We start from the raw sequence: 15,956 nt of genomic DNA, 5'->3' as shown, positions 1-15,956 counted from the left end.
AGTCAAACAAATTGGATGGGAAGGTGGTTTTCGGTCTCAGAAGTTAATGATGGAACAATATCTTGTCCATCCATCCATCCATTTTCATCTGCTTAGCCCCCACCACTCTTCGGAGAAAATTCATTTCGGCCGCTTGTATCCGCGATCTCGTTCTTTCGATCACTACCCAAAGCTCATGACCATAGGGGAGGGTAGGAACGTAGATCGACCGGTAAATTGAGAGCTTTGCCTTCTGACTCAGCTCTCTCTTCACCACGACAGACCGGTACAACGCCCGCATCACTGCAGATGCAGCACCAATCCGCCTATCGATCTCACGCTCCAGTTTTCCCTCACTCGTGAACAAGACCCCGAGATACTTAAACTCCTCCACTTGGGGCAGGACCTCATCCCTGACCCGGAGAAGGCATTCTACCTTTTTCTGAATCAAGACCATGGTCTCAGATTTAGAGGAGCTGATTCTCATCCCAGCTGCTTCACGCTCGGCTGCAAACCGCTCCAGCGAAAGCTGAAGATCACGTTCTGATGAAGCCAACAGGACCACATCATCTGCAAAAACCAGAGACCTGATCCTCAGGCCACCAAAACGGATACCCTCCATACCTTGGCTACGCCTAGAAATCCTGTCCATAAAGGTGATGAACAGAATTGGTGACAAAGGGCAGCCTTGGCGGAGTCCAACTCTCACTGGGAACGAGCCCGACTTACTGCCGGCAATGCGGACCAAGCTCTGACACCGGTCATACAGGGACCTAACAGCCCGTATCAGAGGGCCTGGTATCCCATACTCCCAGAGTACCCCCCACAGGACCCCCCGAGGGATGCGGTCAAACGCCTTCTCCAAATCCACAAAACACATGTAGACTGGTTGGGCAAATTCCCACGCACCCTCCAGGATCCCCCTAATGGTATAGAGCTGGTCCAGTGTTCCACGGCTAGGACAAAAACCACATTGCTCCTCCTGAATCTGAGGTTCAACAATTTGATGGGCCCTCTTCTCCAGAACCCCTGAATAGACCTTACCAGGAAGGCTCAGGAGTGTGATCCCCCTGTAGTTGGAACACACCCTGCGGTCCCCCTTTTAAAATAAGGGGACCACCACCCCGGTCTGCCAGTCCAGTGGGACTGCCCCCGATGTCCATGCGATATTGCAGAGCCAACACAACCCCACATCATCCAGAGCCTTGAAGAACTCCAGACGGATCTCATCCACCCCCGGAGCCTTGCCACAGAGGAGCTTTTTAACCACCTCAGTGACCTCAGCACCAGAGATTTGAGAGGCCAACCCAAAGTCCCCAGAGTCTGCTTCCTCACTGGAAGACGTGTTGGTGGGATTGAGGAGGTCTTCGAAGTATTCTGTCCACCGATCCACAACGTCCTGAGTAGGGGTCAGCAGCACACCGTCCTCACTATAGATAGTGTTGGTAGCGCACTGCTTTCCCCCCCTGAGGCGCCGGATGGTGGACCAGAACCTCCTCGAAGCCGTACGTAAGTCTTGCTCCATGGTCTCACCGAACAATATCTTGTTTAATGACAAAATACATTAACTTCCACCTGATAGAGAAATCTTGATTTGCAGTGATTCTAGGTGAAAGATGCACAGTTGGTCAACTTTTGTAGCAGAACAAAATATTGTATTATTGTAACAAAGTAATCAGAAGAGACGACATTAATGTGGAAAAATCTGTCAGTGCTGAGCTTAAAAACAACTGGTACCAGTTTCTGGATGTCAGTGGAGTGCATCCTTCTCCTTCAGCCCTGAAGTGTGATCAATAAAGCTTTCATCAAAGTTCACTCATTGAATTGTGTCCAGAGTACAATCTTTATCCAGGCGGAGGGAGAAAGCGTGTTCCGCTTCGCTTTTTCCTGCACTGACTGGCTCTTGAACATCTGCCAAGCTACGGTTCTGGAAAGTTGATCAGTATGATTATCCTCTGGCCTTTAACCAATTGGTCCATTTTACCCCAAAATCAAATGTCACCATGGGAGCCATTGATGCCAACAGAAGATGCCGGATTTTTCACGATGGCTTGTTTGTTTGCTTGTCTGGGGTGATAAACATGTGAGAAAAACAGAAATAGGCATTTGTCAAGCTGCAAACCACCGCTGATCTCACAGGGCTAGCAAACATGCTGACCCGAGCGTGGCTCGGCCCACAAAACCACATGTAAGCAGACAGGAATGTATAGCCCACTGCATTGTGGGTTTGTGTCTTGGGGAAAGAGTGCAGACTCCCTGACTCACAGGACGCTGTTAGGTTAGGGGTCTGAAAAGGGAATGGAGATCTGGGGGGAGTGTGAGTCATGCTGTCTACAGTCATCTTACTCATACAGAAGCTCTGAAATGCATGACGCATTAAGAGGATTGTAATCTTTACCAACAGCATCTGTTTCAGGTTACTCCAAAACTGAGCTAAAGTGGATTCTTGATCAATCAGTTAGTCAATTAACAAGAATTTACTCTCCAAAGAAATAAGTATTCATTTTCTTATTTACACACAATACATTAGAATATGAGCAGATTGCAGAAAATGTTGAAAGGCTGTAAGAATGAAAGCAATATTTACTCTCATCCCATATATGTGAATATGTAGTCTGGCCACAATACATAGATGGCTCTCAGTCGTGGGGCGGGATCTACGGTTCCCTTTCAAACGGTCTCTGCATGCTATTGGACAACAAACAACGTGACGTACTCACTGCTACAGATGTCAGTCAAAGGGGCAGTCCGCCATTACGTCATGAAAGAAGCTGGAAATACATAGTTTTTCTAAATAAAATTAAGTACCTCTGTCTGCTCTTGACTCAAACAAAAGCCCTAATAGTCTAAATTGTTCAATTTTGATGCCAAAGCTGTTTTAAATGAGGCGTCGCCATCTTAGTTTCACTCAGTCGCAGTAACATCCCGCCCACCTGACTGAAAGAGTGCTTCGACTGGCCTACCAAACCAGTAGAATGCGGTTATTGGACCGCTGCAGATGACAATCAACGGGGCAGTCTGCTAAACATCATGGAAGCAGATGAAAATACATAATTTTTCTAAATGAACGTGCTGTGGTTGGTCAGCCACAACACTGGCTGACCAACATGCTAAGCAAAATCATTTTCCTTAGCATGTCAGTCTAGATTTTAGGCTAATATAACGTAGCAATCACCCATTTTCTGCAACTCCAAGACATTCCTGCTCCCTTACAATGCTTAGCAACAACAATCCACGATTGCATCATTATCTTCTCAAAATGAGAATATCCATGAGTACATGCTACAAGATCAACCTCTGACATAGTGGTGTTTTGGTCTATGTGTAGTCAATGCGACCTGTCTTTCTTCAAATTTGCCATGACCAAGCCACATTAGTGGTGCATGCAAGCTGCACTTCACAACAACAATAAACCATCACGACTGTGCTACAAAGTTTTATTCATGCTCAAAACTGTTGCTGATCCTCCAGTCATGATGAAAAGCCAAATGTGTCCTTAATATTTCATCAGAACCTCAAAGTGCAAATCTTAGAAAGTTACACATAGCCAGTCGCTGGGAGATCACATCACAAGTTGTCTTTTTAAGACTTCAAGCTATTTTGTTGCTGTTTTATTACATTTAAACAATCAAAACTTTGATTTTTTACACAAATTACCTTTTTTCAAAATTAAAATCCAATAGTCTAATCATAATATGCTTTTTCCTGCTCCCCGAACTTTCCTCCTCTTCTTTGAAGTTCCAAAGAGGTTGCTCCAGGAACCAGGCCTCAGATCGTCAGAGTACCACCCACCTCCCTGCTCCCATGACCCCAACGTAGTGGGAGACGACCCTCCTGAGGGAACCTCATTGCCACGGCCTGACAGTGTTACAGGTGAGAACATGTGAGCTTATGCAATATCTAATTCTCAGCTTCTCAAAAAACAATTTAAAACAATCTCCAATCTGAAGCTGAAGGACGGGACTTGAAATTGTTCAGCTTTTTCAGTAACTACCGTCGAAGCTAGTTTCATAACGTCAAACTTCCAGGGAGAAAAGTGAAAACAAGAACAACAAAATAAAAGAATGAAAAAGTTGAAGACCCTGGCAGGAAAAAAAAGTCAAACAAAGCTTTATTCATGAGGGATGCTGGCCTTTGTCCAACACACTAATTGCTCTGCTCAGCTACTGGTTCTGTACGGATGGAGATGATGCGTGAATGGATAAGAAGTTAAAAGAGAGAGCAAACGGGGCGAGAACAGGAGATGTGCGCTGCAGAGCTGACAGCTTCTGATGCAGATTCCCAACAAATCCCACAATGGTTACCTTTATAATGAGACCTAAGTCATGTATTAGGTCTTGTGGTTACAGAACTACACTCCTTATAGTGTGGCTGTGTCATCTGTGCCTCACTAACATTATTTTTAGTTTTAAAAAATAGCTTGGGGGCCAATAGTTTTGAACAATTAAAATGCAATTAATCAAGATTAATTAATTACAAAACATCTGATAAATTATTCAGAGACAGAGAAAGAAACTCCTTTGGTCCATCTGGAAAGACCCGTTTCTACCTCATGTTAGTGTGACAATGGATTTATCTGATGAGTTTCTACCAAACTCAATGACGGGGTTTGTATTTTGATCTTTTATTAATGATTAAACTATCATCACCATCAGGTTTTTACGAGCAAAGATACCAGGAAGTAATTTCTTCCTGTTCAGAAAAATCACGAAACTAAAAATACCCACGGAAACTAAAACAAGTTTCTTTGAAGACATACAAGTTTTAACATGTTGAAAACTGGGTTGACTACTTATCTTATTTTTCTTTTTTCTAGTTTCTAGTTTCTTCTTCTTTTTTTTAAATACAGTTGGTCACTTTGAGTTTCACAAGCGGGCTAAACATGAAAATAGTCTTCTACCCCGATTCCATGCTTTAGCTGTCATTAGAAAACAGACGGGGAAACTGACAGGCCTGAAAAGGCCACACTGATAATTGTCACACTGTATGTTAGCATTCATGGACTCACCCATCTTGCTCATGACCAGGGAAGACTGTTGTTGATTTAGCATCCAGGAGAGAGCAGAGCACGCCTCGGCTTGTAGAAGCTAACAGTTAGCATTAGCAACTCCACAACATGGCAGAACTCCTTCAGCCTTGTGTTATATCTGAAAATAAAACATCAGCATTGCAGAGCGAACAAAGGTGGTGGAAGAGCCGCGTTGCTGTTAGCCAATCAGAGGCGAGATGTCTGAAAATGATAAATAATAAAGCTGTTATAACGAAACTGCGATCAAGCGAGGTTTTGAACGCAAACACGGTCATGGAACACTCACCCCTCCCTTCAGGTATCTTTCCTGAAACACTTCTGCTGGAACAAGAAACCAGTAATGCCAGACGAAACAAGATAGTGCTAAACACCAGTCACCGTTTTCTAGGTCCAAATGTCTTCTGTTGTCCGTGACTTCAAATGTTGTTGTTTTTTTTTTGGGACTCTGGAAGTTTGTCCTAGAGTTGAAGTGGTAGCAGCCGGCTGTTTCTCCTCCTCTGACAATATCGAGCCAAGAACCTCTCACACTAGTGGTGTTCTGTTGCTAAATACACGGGTGCGTTATGAGAGGAGGATCCAGGAAAGTGTGGCGGTTTGGTGAGACCTACAACCAGATAGTTCAATAGTTGCTTTCAGCCAGTTACTTGTTATTGGCGAAGGTTTTTAGACAAATGAGAGAGAACCACTTTACTAATTTATTTCTTTTCTGTATCTCAACAATTTAACTATAGTTATATGTTGTTAAGAGGCATGAAAAACCTGTTTTAAGCTCATTCATTTTCCTAATTTGCCATTGCAGCTTTAAAGTCTCTTTCCGGAGTATTTCTCTTATCCCATGGCACCATCTAGTGGCTGACAAGCATATCACACAAAAAGTCTGTCGCTCAGTTTTTTAAGATGGCAACTTCACGTTTCTTGTTTATAAATGTGTTTCTGTAGTTGACAAACACAGCTAAAACATGTTGTTTTACAAGCATTATTCTCATGTCATGTTGTGTTTTCATATATTTATATTTTAAAGACTTTCTTGTCCGTGAAAAGTTCATCAACTCTGCATCAGCCGTTAGTCTAACGCTATTGGTCAGTTCTGGTCGGCGCTCAGTTTCCTATTGCACGGAGCTCTGCGGGGCAGGGGCATGCTTAGCAAAAATAAAAAAATAAAAAAGACATATTGCTTACATAATATCACAGTACATGATAAGAAAATCACTTTTACGGATTTCTGAAAAACCATATATAATCTCTGAAAGTAGAAAACTTCGGAAAGCTACTTTAATGAGTAAGATTCCAATACCTGCCATTTTCTTCCCTCCTTTCCTTCGGTTAACTTCTACTTCCTGAAGCGTGAGTGCAAGAGCTTTTTTTCCCCAGAGATCGACTCACAAGGCATTCGTTTATACTAGAGACCACTGCAGATTTGTTGAAAAAACATGCTTTAGGTAACTCTTGCTATCTGCTTCCTGTTTTGCAAGTAACACACTTTTAGTTGGGATTTTATAATAAAAGAAAGATCTATACATCTAGATTTGTGTTCATGACACATCAAGAGATGTGTATTCTCTGTATGTAATGATTATAAGAAGCTTTGCCGTGTTTGTTTTGGGGTTTATTTATGTGCGTATTAGTTGACCGTCATCTGGTGGAGACGTTCACCTCCTGGGTGAGCCATCCCACACCAAACTGCGTTTATCAGATAAAGAGCCTCTGACGCACCTCAGAAACGCTGCAATTAGAGATCACTGGTTTGTGTGATAGTTCACCCAACCAGCAAGGAAAAAAAGTTCTAACCTGTAAATATGACTCGTGCACCCAAATATACACACAGATTTGGGGATTTAGTCTTTATTTTTAGGTTGTTTTCTTTCTTTTTTTCAGTGAGGCTTTGCTTATTTAGAGAGCTAAAGATGGAGAAGTTACACAAACCTCCTTCAGGTCAAGTAAATGAGGCCCTTCTCAAAAATAAATCTGAATCTTCATCTCTGACAAACACAGCCCAAGCCAGCACTAAAAGAGATGACGTATATCCAGAAGAACAAACTGTTGTTCTCTGCCATAAACAGATTCTCCTCTGAGATTTGAAGGGAACTTTCTAAGGGCTGCCAAAGAACAAACTTTTTCCATGTGGCTCTCTGCCTCTCGATGCTCTGAGTCAAGAGTGAGGTGGACGGATGTTGTGTTATTGGCTGTATCCAACATTTCATGTGTTAAAAGGCAATTAAGGCAGCTTTATTTACAAATGTCATTAACAGAGGCAATTCAGTGTGTTTCCATTTAACAAGAATAGTATGAACATTAAAATCAGTGTAAAAACTATTAAAATACACAAATACATTTAGATCGAATTAACACACAAATTAATTTCTGATTTAAAAATGGTAAAAATGACGATGTTAAAGGGTGAACAGTAGTGCAGAAGGTGCAGCATATAAAACATTCACTCAAAGGCTGATGTAAAGTCAAAGATTCATAATTTGCTAGCAGTATTTTGGGTTATTTAGCCTATCATAATTGAGGGTGTTTTTATTTAATGAATATCTATTTAATTTAGATAATTATTTATTATTTATTAAATAATGTACTAACTAAATATTAAATTTGGTGCTAAACATTTGGTGTACAAAATAAATATTTTTAGTGAAGTTTTTCTTTTATAAATATGTATTTAATTTAGATACTTATTTATTTTTAATTTAATAATTTATGTAATAACTAAATATTTAATTTGGAGCTAACAAACGTCATCAGACGAGCCGACTTCAGAGGAGACGTCATCAGACGAGCCGACTTCAGAGGAGACGTCATCATCAGGACAGGAACGGGCGTTGACTTTGGAGTGTACAAACTAAATATGTTGCTCCAAATTAAATATTTAATTTTCTAAATAAATATTTTGATCCCAGCTAAATGTTTACTTTGGAGTCAAACATTGAGTTTGCAAAGTCAATATTTAGGATTAGCCCCAAAATAAATATTTAGCTGGGATCTAAATATTTATTGTGGAAAATAAGTTTTTATTTTTGGAGCTAAATATTTGTTTTCTAAAATAAATATTTAGCTGGGATCTAAATATTTATTGTGGAAAATAACTATTTATTTTTGGAGCGAAATATTTGTTTTCTAAAATAAATATTTAGCTGGGATCTAAATATTTATTGTGGAAAATAACTATTTATTTTTGGAGCAAAATATTTGTTTTCTAAAATAAATATTTAGCTGGGATCTAAATATTTATGGTTGAAAATAAGTATTTATTTTTGGAGCTAAATATTTGTTTTCAACTTACTAACTAAATGTTTATTTGGGAACTTTAGAGTTTATAAATGTATGAATAACATGGTGAACATACAACTTTTAAAAATTAACTTCAATTATTTTCTTTCATAATCGACTAAATAACACAAAATATTGCCGTTAAATTGTGACCGTTTGACTTTACAAATGGCACCCTATAGATTAATAGGTAAAAGTTTTCAGTTTAGATTTTAAAACTTCCTAAAAAACTTTATTCGTCTCTGCTCTCTGAAAAATGTTGCGATGCATATCTATTACTGTAAATTACTCAATAATGTCAGGGTGCGCTGGTGAGTGGAGCGGAGGTGAGGATCCAAATGCAGGGGAGAAAGCAGGCAGGCAGACAAACTGGACAACTGAAAGGGTTTTAATGATTCACGCACGCAGGACATGGAAACAATGAAGCAACAAGAGACAAAGGACTGGAGGGGTTTAAATACAGGAGGGCTGGGAGCTTGGGTGATTGGGAAACAAGAGGCAGGTGGGAGCAATCAACAGGGACACAGGCTGAACCAAATGGAGGGACAGGACAGGGTGTGACAGTACCCCCCCCCTCAAAGGGCGGCTTCCAGAAGCCCACAGGAACACAGAACAGGGCCAGAGGAGGGGGACCCGGATGGAGGGCCGAGAGGGACAGAGGGCCCGATGATCAGGAGGCAGGGACCAGCAGAGTCCGGGGGCCTGCACCCAGGGCAGAGGAGGCAATAACGACGACGGGCTCTTGGGGGCCTGCGCCCGGGGCAGAGGAGGAGGCGACGACGGGCTCTTGGGGGCCTGCGCCCGGGGCAGAGGAGGAGGCGACGACGGGCTCTTGGGGGGCCTGCGCCCGGGGCAGAGGAGGAGGCGACGACGGGCTCTTGGGGGCCTGCGCCCGGGGCAGAGGAGGAGGCGACGACGGGCTCTTGGGGGCCTGCGCCCGGGGCAGAGGAGGAGGCGACGACGGGCTCTTGGGGGCCGGCGTCTATGGCAGAGGAGCTCTGCAGGCTGGGCCGGGGACAGAGTCTCTGCAGGCTGGGCCGGGGACAGAGTCTCTGCAGGCTGGGCCGGGGACATAGTCTCTGCAGGCTGGGCCGGGGACATAGTCTCTGCAGGCTGGGCCGGGGCCAAAGCCCCTTGGACGGGCTGGACCGGAGACTCGTAGAAAAGCTGGACCGGATACGGTATGACCTCCAGAACCACCGTTGGCACTGGAGACGGTGGAGACGTCGGACTAGAGGGAGCGCCGACCTCTGGACAGGAGAGAGCGCCGACCTCTGGACAGGAGAGAGCGCCGACCTCTGGACAGGAGAGAGCGCCGACCTCTGGACAGGAGAGAGCGTCGACCTCTGGACTGGAGAGAGCATCCTCAGACAAGGCAACTTCAGACGAGCCGACTTCGGAGGAGGAGGTGACGTTATCGGACGAGCCGACTTCAGAGGCGGCGACTTCAGAGGCGACGTCGTCAGACGAGCCGACTTCAGACGAGCCGACTTGGGAGGCGACGTCGTCAGACGAGCCGACTTCAGACGAGCCGACTTGGGAGGCGACGTCGTCAGACGAGCCGACTTCAGACGAGCCGACTTGGGAGGCGACGTCGTCAGACGAGCCGACTTCAGACGAGCCGACTTGGGAGCCGACTTCAGACGAGCCGACTTGGGAGGCGACGTCGTCAGGGGAGGCGACTTGGGAGGCGACGTCGTCAGGGGAGCCGACTTCAGACGAGCCGACTTGGGAGGCGACGTCGTCAGGGGAGGCGACTTGGGAGGCGACGTCGTCAGACGAGCCGACTTGGGAGGCGACGTCGTCAGACGAGCCGACTTGGGAGGCGACGTCGTCAGACGAGCAGACTTGGGAGGCGACGTCGTCGGACGAGCAGACTTGGGAGGCGACGTCGTCGGACGAGCAGACTTGGGAGGCGACGTCGTCGGACGAGCAGACTTGGGAGGCGACGTCGTCGGACGAGCCGACTTCAGAGGAGACGTCGTCAGACGAGCCGACTTCAGAGGAGACGTCGTCAGACGAGCCGACTTCAGAGGAGACGTCGTCAGACGAGCCGACTTCAGAGGAGACGTCATCAGACGAGCCGACTTCAGAGGAGACGTCATCAGACGAGCCGACTTCAGAGGAGACGTCATCAGACGAGACGACTTCAGAGGAGACGTCATCAGACGAGCCAACTTCAGAGGAGACGTCATCAGACGAGCCGACTTCAGAGGAGACGTCATCAGACGAGCCGACTTCAGAGGAGACGTCATCAGACGAGCCGACTTCAGAGGAGACGTCATCATCAGGACAGGAACGGGCGTTGACTTCAGGACAGGCACGGGCGTCGACTTCAGGACAGGCACGGGCGTCGACTTCAGGACAGGCACGGGCGTCGACTTCAGGACAGGCACGTGCGTCGACTTCTGGACAGGCACGGGCGTCGACTTCTGGACAGGCACGGGCGTCGACTTCTGGACAGGAACGGGCGTCGACTTCTGGACAGGAACGGGCGTCGACTTCTGGACAGGAACGGGCGTCGACTTCTGGCCCGGGGGCGTCGACCCTTGAACTGGAGGAGGCGTCGACCCCCATCGACTTCTGGTCTGGGGGCGTCGATTCCTGGTCTGGAGGCGTCGACTTCTGGTCCATCGACTTCCGAACCGTCAACCCCTGGACCATTGACCCCTGGACCGTCAACCTCTGGTCCGGAACCGGAACCATCTGCTTCGGGGTCAGAACCGTCTGCTTCTGGGCCGGAACCGGAACCGTCTGCTTCTGGGCCAGAACCGGAACCATCTGCTTCTGGGCCCGAACCTTCTGCTTCTGGGCCGGGACCGCCTGCTTCCGGACCGGTATCATCAGCTTCTGGGCTGGAGGCAGAGCTGCTGCAGGAGGAGCTGCCTGGCCAGGCTGGACCAGATGTGGTGCGACCTCCGGGGCCACTGCTGGAGCTGGCTGCGACAGAGCAGGTGGTGCTGAGAACTGTGAAAGCAGGGAGGACAGACCGTCCAGCTGATGCTCCTTAAGGCTGAGGGTCCAATGGAGCTGGGCCAGCTTAGCCCGGAGATCGGCGAGCTCCGCTGGGTGAACACCGGGCTCGCTAGTCTGGTCCTGAGATGAGGAGGATAGAGCGTCCAGGCGGGATTCCTGGAAGCTGATGAGCTGGCGGAACCGGCCAAGCTCCGCCTGGAGACTGACGAGCTCAGTCAGCTGGGCTGCAGCCAACGCTCCTCCCTCAGCAGATGACGGAGGCGCCGATTGGGTCGGAGCCGGAACTGCTGGTCTGGCCGGGGGCTTGTCCAAACTGCTGCGCAGAGCAGGGGCAGCGGCGGGCACACAGCTCCGTCCCGGAACACAGGACTGCGGGGGAGCCCGGCGTCTCTCCCCATGCCGTGGACCAACGCCGGGGGAGCACACAGCCAGACGGGTGCCCACGTAACTGGAGTGATCCGAACGCGTCTCTCGATCCGGTCTCTCATCAGGCGCTGGGAGGGTGGAGAGGAAGGCCGAGGGTGCACGCCGGCGCCATCGTCCGCGGCGAGGCGGAGCTGGAGCTGGAGAAGCCGGGTGGTGGCTTGGAGCGTGCCACTGGAGCAGGTACTCTCTCGGGAGAATCTCCCCGCTGGTTCCTTCAATTGGTTGCTTCATTCTGTCAGGGTGCGCTGGTGAGTGGAGCGGAGGTGAGGATGCAAATGCAGGGGAGAAAGCAGGCAGGCAGACAAACTGGACAACTGAAAGGGTTTTAATGATTCACGCACGCAGGACATGGAAACAATGAAGCAACAAGAGACAAAGGACTGGAGGGGTTTAAATACAGGAGGGCTGGGAGCTTGGGTGATTGGGAAACAAGAGGCAGGTGGGAGCAATCAACAGGGACACAGGCTGAACCACATGGAGGGACAGGACAGGGTGTGACAAATAAGTTACGAGTTACTTACTCTGAACATTAGAGGCAGAACGTTCTGATCTCACACTGCTTTTGTAAGTTTTAAAATGCCTCTTTGTTTGCAGTTTGGACCCCTGATGAGGAGAAGACATCCGAAACCAAACTAGAAAGTCCATTCCAACCAGAAGGCATGAATCCCATCATCAACTCTACTTCCAGAGCCAACCTGGCCCTCATCAGCAATGCACTGGCAGCTTACACTCACATATCAGGTAAATCAGTCAAATCTACTAGCTATGCGACGGGCCATAAATGCTTTAATTTAAAATGTCTCAGAGGGAGAGATGAAACTTTTATTGCTAGCAGCATGCAATAAATCAGTGCACCGTCTACTTTTATACTATTAAATTAATGCCAATGACTGCATTTTGCTTTTTTTGGAACCTCCAATTTTTGCATTTGTAAAGGTTGGGTAAAGGTGGTCCAGTTGAATTTAGATTTAAATGAAAGATTTTGTATTTCTTGAGGGAATGCATATGGCCCGCTTGCCTTTCATGGCAGAGTTTTTCAACATCTTGTGTTGAGAAATGCATTAAATCTGGAAAACGCTGCACGTGAGGTCACGCAGTACCACAAGATCTTGCACAATCATCTTTTGCAGTGTTTAGTATGGATGAAAGTTTTGATCATTGTTTTTTTATTCAAACATCATCATCGGAACGCCAAGGGACACAAACAAATTGAGATATTTGTCCATATTGGCTGAAAGACTTTGTGATTGCATGGAGGATGCTGCAGCTAAGCTAAATGTAAACACTTACTCCGAGCCAAACCACCGGGATGATTGTAACGTGGAAGTCCTGAATCCTGGATGGGAAGTGATGGAATAAGAATGCAAGTCGGAAAAGAAGCAACCTACCAAACAGTGATCGTCCGGGAACATCATTTTCTGTGGCTGAAATCAAAAAGATGTTAAAAATTGTTGATTAGCGAGTGAAAAAGGCTGCTTGCCCCACGGGATCTTGGTGACCAAAGCCTACTGGTTGTGCAGCACCAGGCTAAAGACCAAAGGTGACAGATCATTTGCTGCTGTGGCCCCCAGACTCTGGACCTCTCTCCCCCTGAGCCTGAGATCAGTGGACTCAGTGGTCTCCTTTAAAAAGCAGCTGAAGACTCACCTGTTCAAGCTGGCTTTTGTATGACCTTCTTCATCCACTCTCTCTTTATTCTGCTCTCCCCATCTATTCCACCTTCCTCAGGATCCACTGATTTCCCTCTTTCCTGTTCACTCTCTCTCTTTCTTAACATTTTGTTTTTAATCACAAATTGTCTATTTTTGCTCATTTTAAATATATTTGTAACCATTTTCTAAATTTTTTTCTATTTTTACATTTTTTGTTTTTGTGAAGCGCCTTGTGATTTTTATCGCGAGAGGCACTATAGAAATGATACTTTCTTCTTCTATACGATGTAGAACCTCCATCATACAATTTAGATGCTTTATGTAGAAATGGCGTTTTTTTTTTTTTTTTTTTTTTTTTTTGGAGTAACGTGGCTTTTTTCATTGCTCTTTCCAACTGAATCATTTGTCCTTAATAAAAGAAAAAAGATACGACCTGTAGAGGACGGTAATAGAAAGGGTTAAGGGATATAAAAGAGAGTTTTGGGTTGTAGTCGAGCTCGGAGATCACAAGAAACTAACAAATCAAGCCAAGTGTGGTGTCAAATATAACTCGCTAAACAGGTTAGAAAACGCTGAAATAAACCACTCTTTGTCATGTTTTCTACAAGAAATCAACTCTGACTTCCGTGCTTTTTCTCCTCTAACAGACCACCCAGAAAAGGCAGCACTTTTCTTCGTCTGCGGCGTGTGTTTGGGCCTCTTCCTCACTCTCTTCGCCCTGGTGGTCCAGATCTCCTGTCGCACCGACTGCCAGCCCCGTCAGCGTGCCCCAGCGAAGAAGCGAGCACGCCCTGCGGACTCGTCCTCCGACTCCAGCAACTCCGACTCGGATTGGGATACCACCTCGGACCTGTCGGCGCAACGGCACAGACGCTTCGAGCGCACGCTAAACATGAACGTGTTCACGTCGGCGGAGGAGCTGGAGAGGGCGCAGAGGCTAGAGGAACGAGAGCGAATCATACGGGAGATCTGGATGAACGGACAACCGGACATCCCCGGGACGCGGAGCCTAAATCGCTATTACTGACGACGGCTTGACTTGAACCAAATCTTGGACTGAAGGGGGAACTCGACAAATGGTGAACCCTGAAAGGGGTGGACTGGGACAAAAACTCACCCCTGGCATTTGTCCGTCCTACTGGCCATTACCTTAGTTCTCCGAGCGAGCGAAAGAACGGTGCTGTAGCCCGCTCGATCCCTTGATGGGGGATCGCCAAGCAGAGGGTGGGATGGCGGACTGGATCAGCCCAGCGGGATGATGCCCAGTATGCCAGATGGCCTCCACCCTGATGAGGAACAGAGGAAGATTTATTTGCATCATGTGCTGCACCCCCTTCATTCAAACAATAAGCGCCCACTCTACATGGCAAGCTAGCTCTTACTGCTGGAAGTGAGAGGTGAAAGGCTACACTGACTTGTCGTTGACCTCAGCAGGACTTTTTGAAGTGGGGATTTATGGGTTGGCTGCTTTAGACATACGCAGGCTTGCAGAGACTGAACCAAGGTCTGTTTTATGCAGAGCAGCTGGAAGAAACTGCTACACTTGGAGCTTTATGCTCAGTACTTTCCAGTATTCAGCGTGTGCTTTACCAGATGGGCATTTTGAATGAAACATGCTTGACAATGGGTCGATGTAGGACAATCATTCCACAGAGAATAACCATGCTGCATTTTGAGCTTAATAAAACCAAAAGATTTTAGTTTTTCTACACGTGTGCAGGGGATTCATCTCAACCCTTATGAAAAATATTTTATAATATTTAATAGTTTATCTATGTTTACTTTGTTTTAAGTATGCTTAATTATGAGATATTTTTATACGTGGCAAAGGCTGCCTGGCACCTCAGGGATGCAATCCTAGTATTTCTGTTTGGATGATGTGCTCATCGAGCCATGATCGGCTCAATTAAATAGGTTTTTCAGCATTTAAGGAAATTTTGAAATATGATGTAAAAGGCCTCAAAGAGGATTTTAGTGATTTATAGTTATTTTTGATACAGAAATTCACAGTGCAGTGCCTTTTTTTAGCCATTAAGTCATAGTTGTCACCCATAACTAGTGTTTTTTTAACTGAAATCACATTTCTATTTCTATTTATACAACCATTTTGCTATGGAAAAGGTGGAGCTTGTGTAAAACCTCAATGTTTCTATTGAATATTGCACTTGCCATCTACTCTGTAAAATTGCAAGAATATGCCAAATTTGTAAATGTGGTTTTGCTTGAAATTACTTTTTCTAGTCTTTGATGATCAAAGATTGTGTGAACTTCAGGGCTCCAACAAACCACGGCCTAATTCCATAGCTGTCAGTGCTGAACAGATGCTCATGGTGATCACTGCTTGCTGCCATCTGAAGAAGGAACCAGCACTGAAGATGAAACGTGCAAGTACCAGTTTAATAACATAAGCTATAGTCAGATTCATTTAAAGGCTTTCATTGTCTTAATGGAACATTTTAAAGCATTAAGTTTCCCATCTTCTTGTCTAGACTTGGAGGAATTTCACATGTGCTAATAACAATGTAAGACTCCTGTGCTTGGAATAAACTGTTCAAATTTAAACTGCTGTTGTTTTTCCTTGGAAATTTTAATTTTCACAGCTTTATCTGCACAATCCTTTTCTC

General features: G+C 45.9%; 1 protein-coding gene across 5 annotated transcripts in view; it reads left to right on the top strand.

Moving 5' to 3' along the window:
- LOC107377641 (protein eva-1 homolog A) overlaps positions 1–15,894 on the top strand; it is a 97,790-nt gene extending 81,896 nt beyond the window's left edge. For 3 of the 5 annotated variants that reach the window (XM_015947391.3, XM_070543461.1, XM_054747977.2), the window contains 3 exons: positions 3,718–3,852; positions 12,275–12,421; positions 13,980–15,894. In XM_015947391.3, the coding sequence (XP_015802877.3) occupies positions 3,718–3,852; positions 12,275–12,421; positions 13,980–14,359 (662 nt within the window). In that variant the 3' untranslated portion in view covers positions 14,360–15,894. Of the gene's footprint in view, positions 1–1,396; positions 1,489–3,717; positions 3,853–12,104; positions 12,186–12,274; positions 12,422–13,979 lie in introns of those variants that run through there. The other 2 variants (XM_054747975.2, XM_054747978.2) reach the window with 2 other exon arrangements.
- Positions 15,895–15,956: the final 62 nt, after the last annotated feature.

Source organism: Nothobranchius furzeri, chromosome 2, assembly GCF_043380555.1.
Source record: "Nothobranchius furzeri strain GRZ-AD chromosome 2, NfurGRZ-RIMD1, whole genome shotgun sequence".
NCBI lineage: Eukaryota > Metazoa > Chordata > Actinopteri > Cyprinodontiformes > Nothobranchiidae > Nothobranchius > Nothobranchius furzeri.
This window is presented reverse-complemented; position numbering and strand designations above follow the sequence as displayed.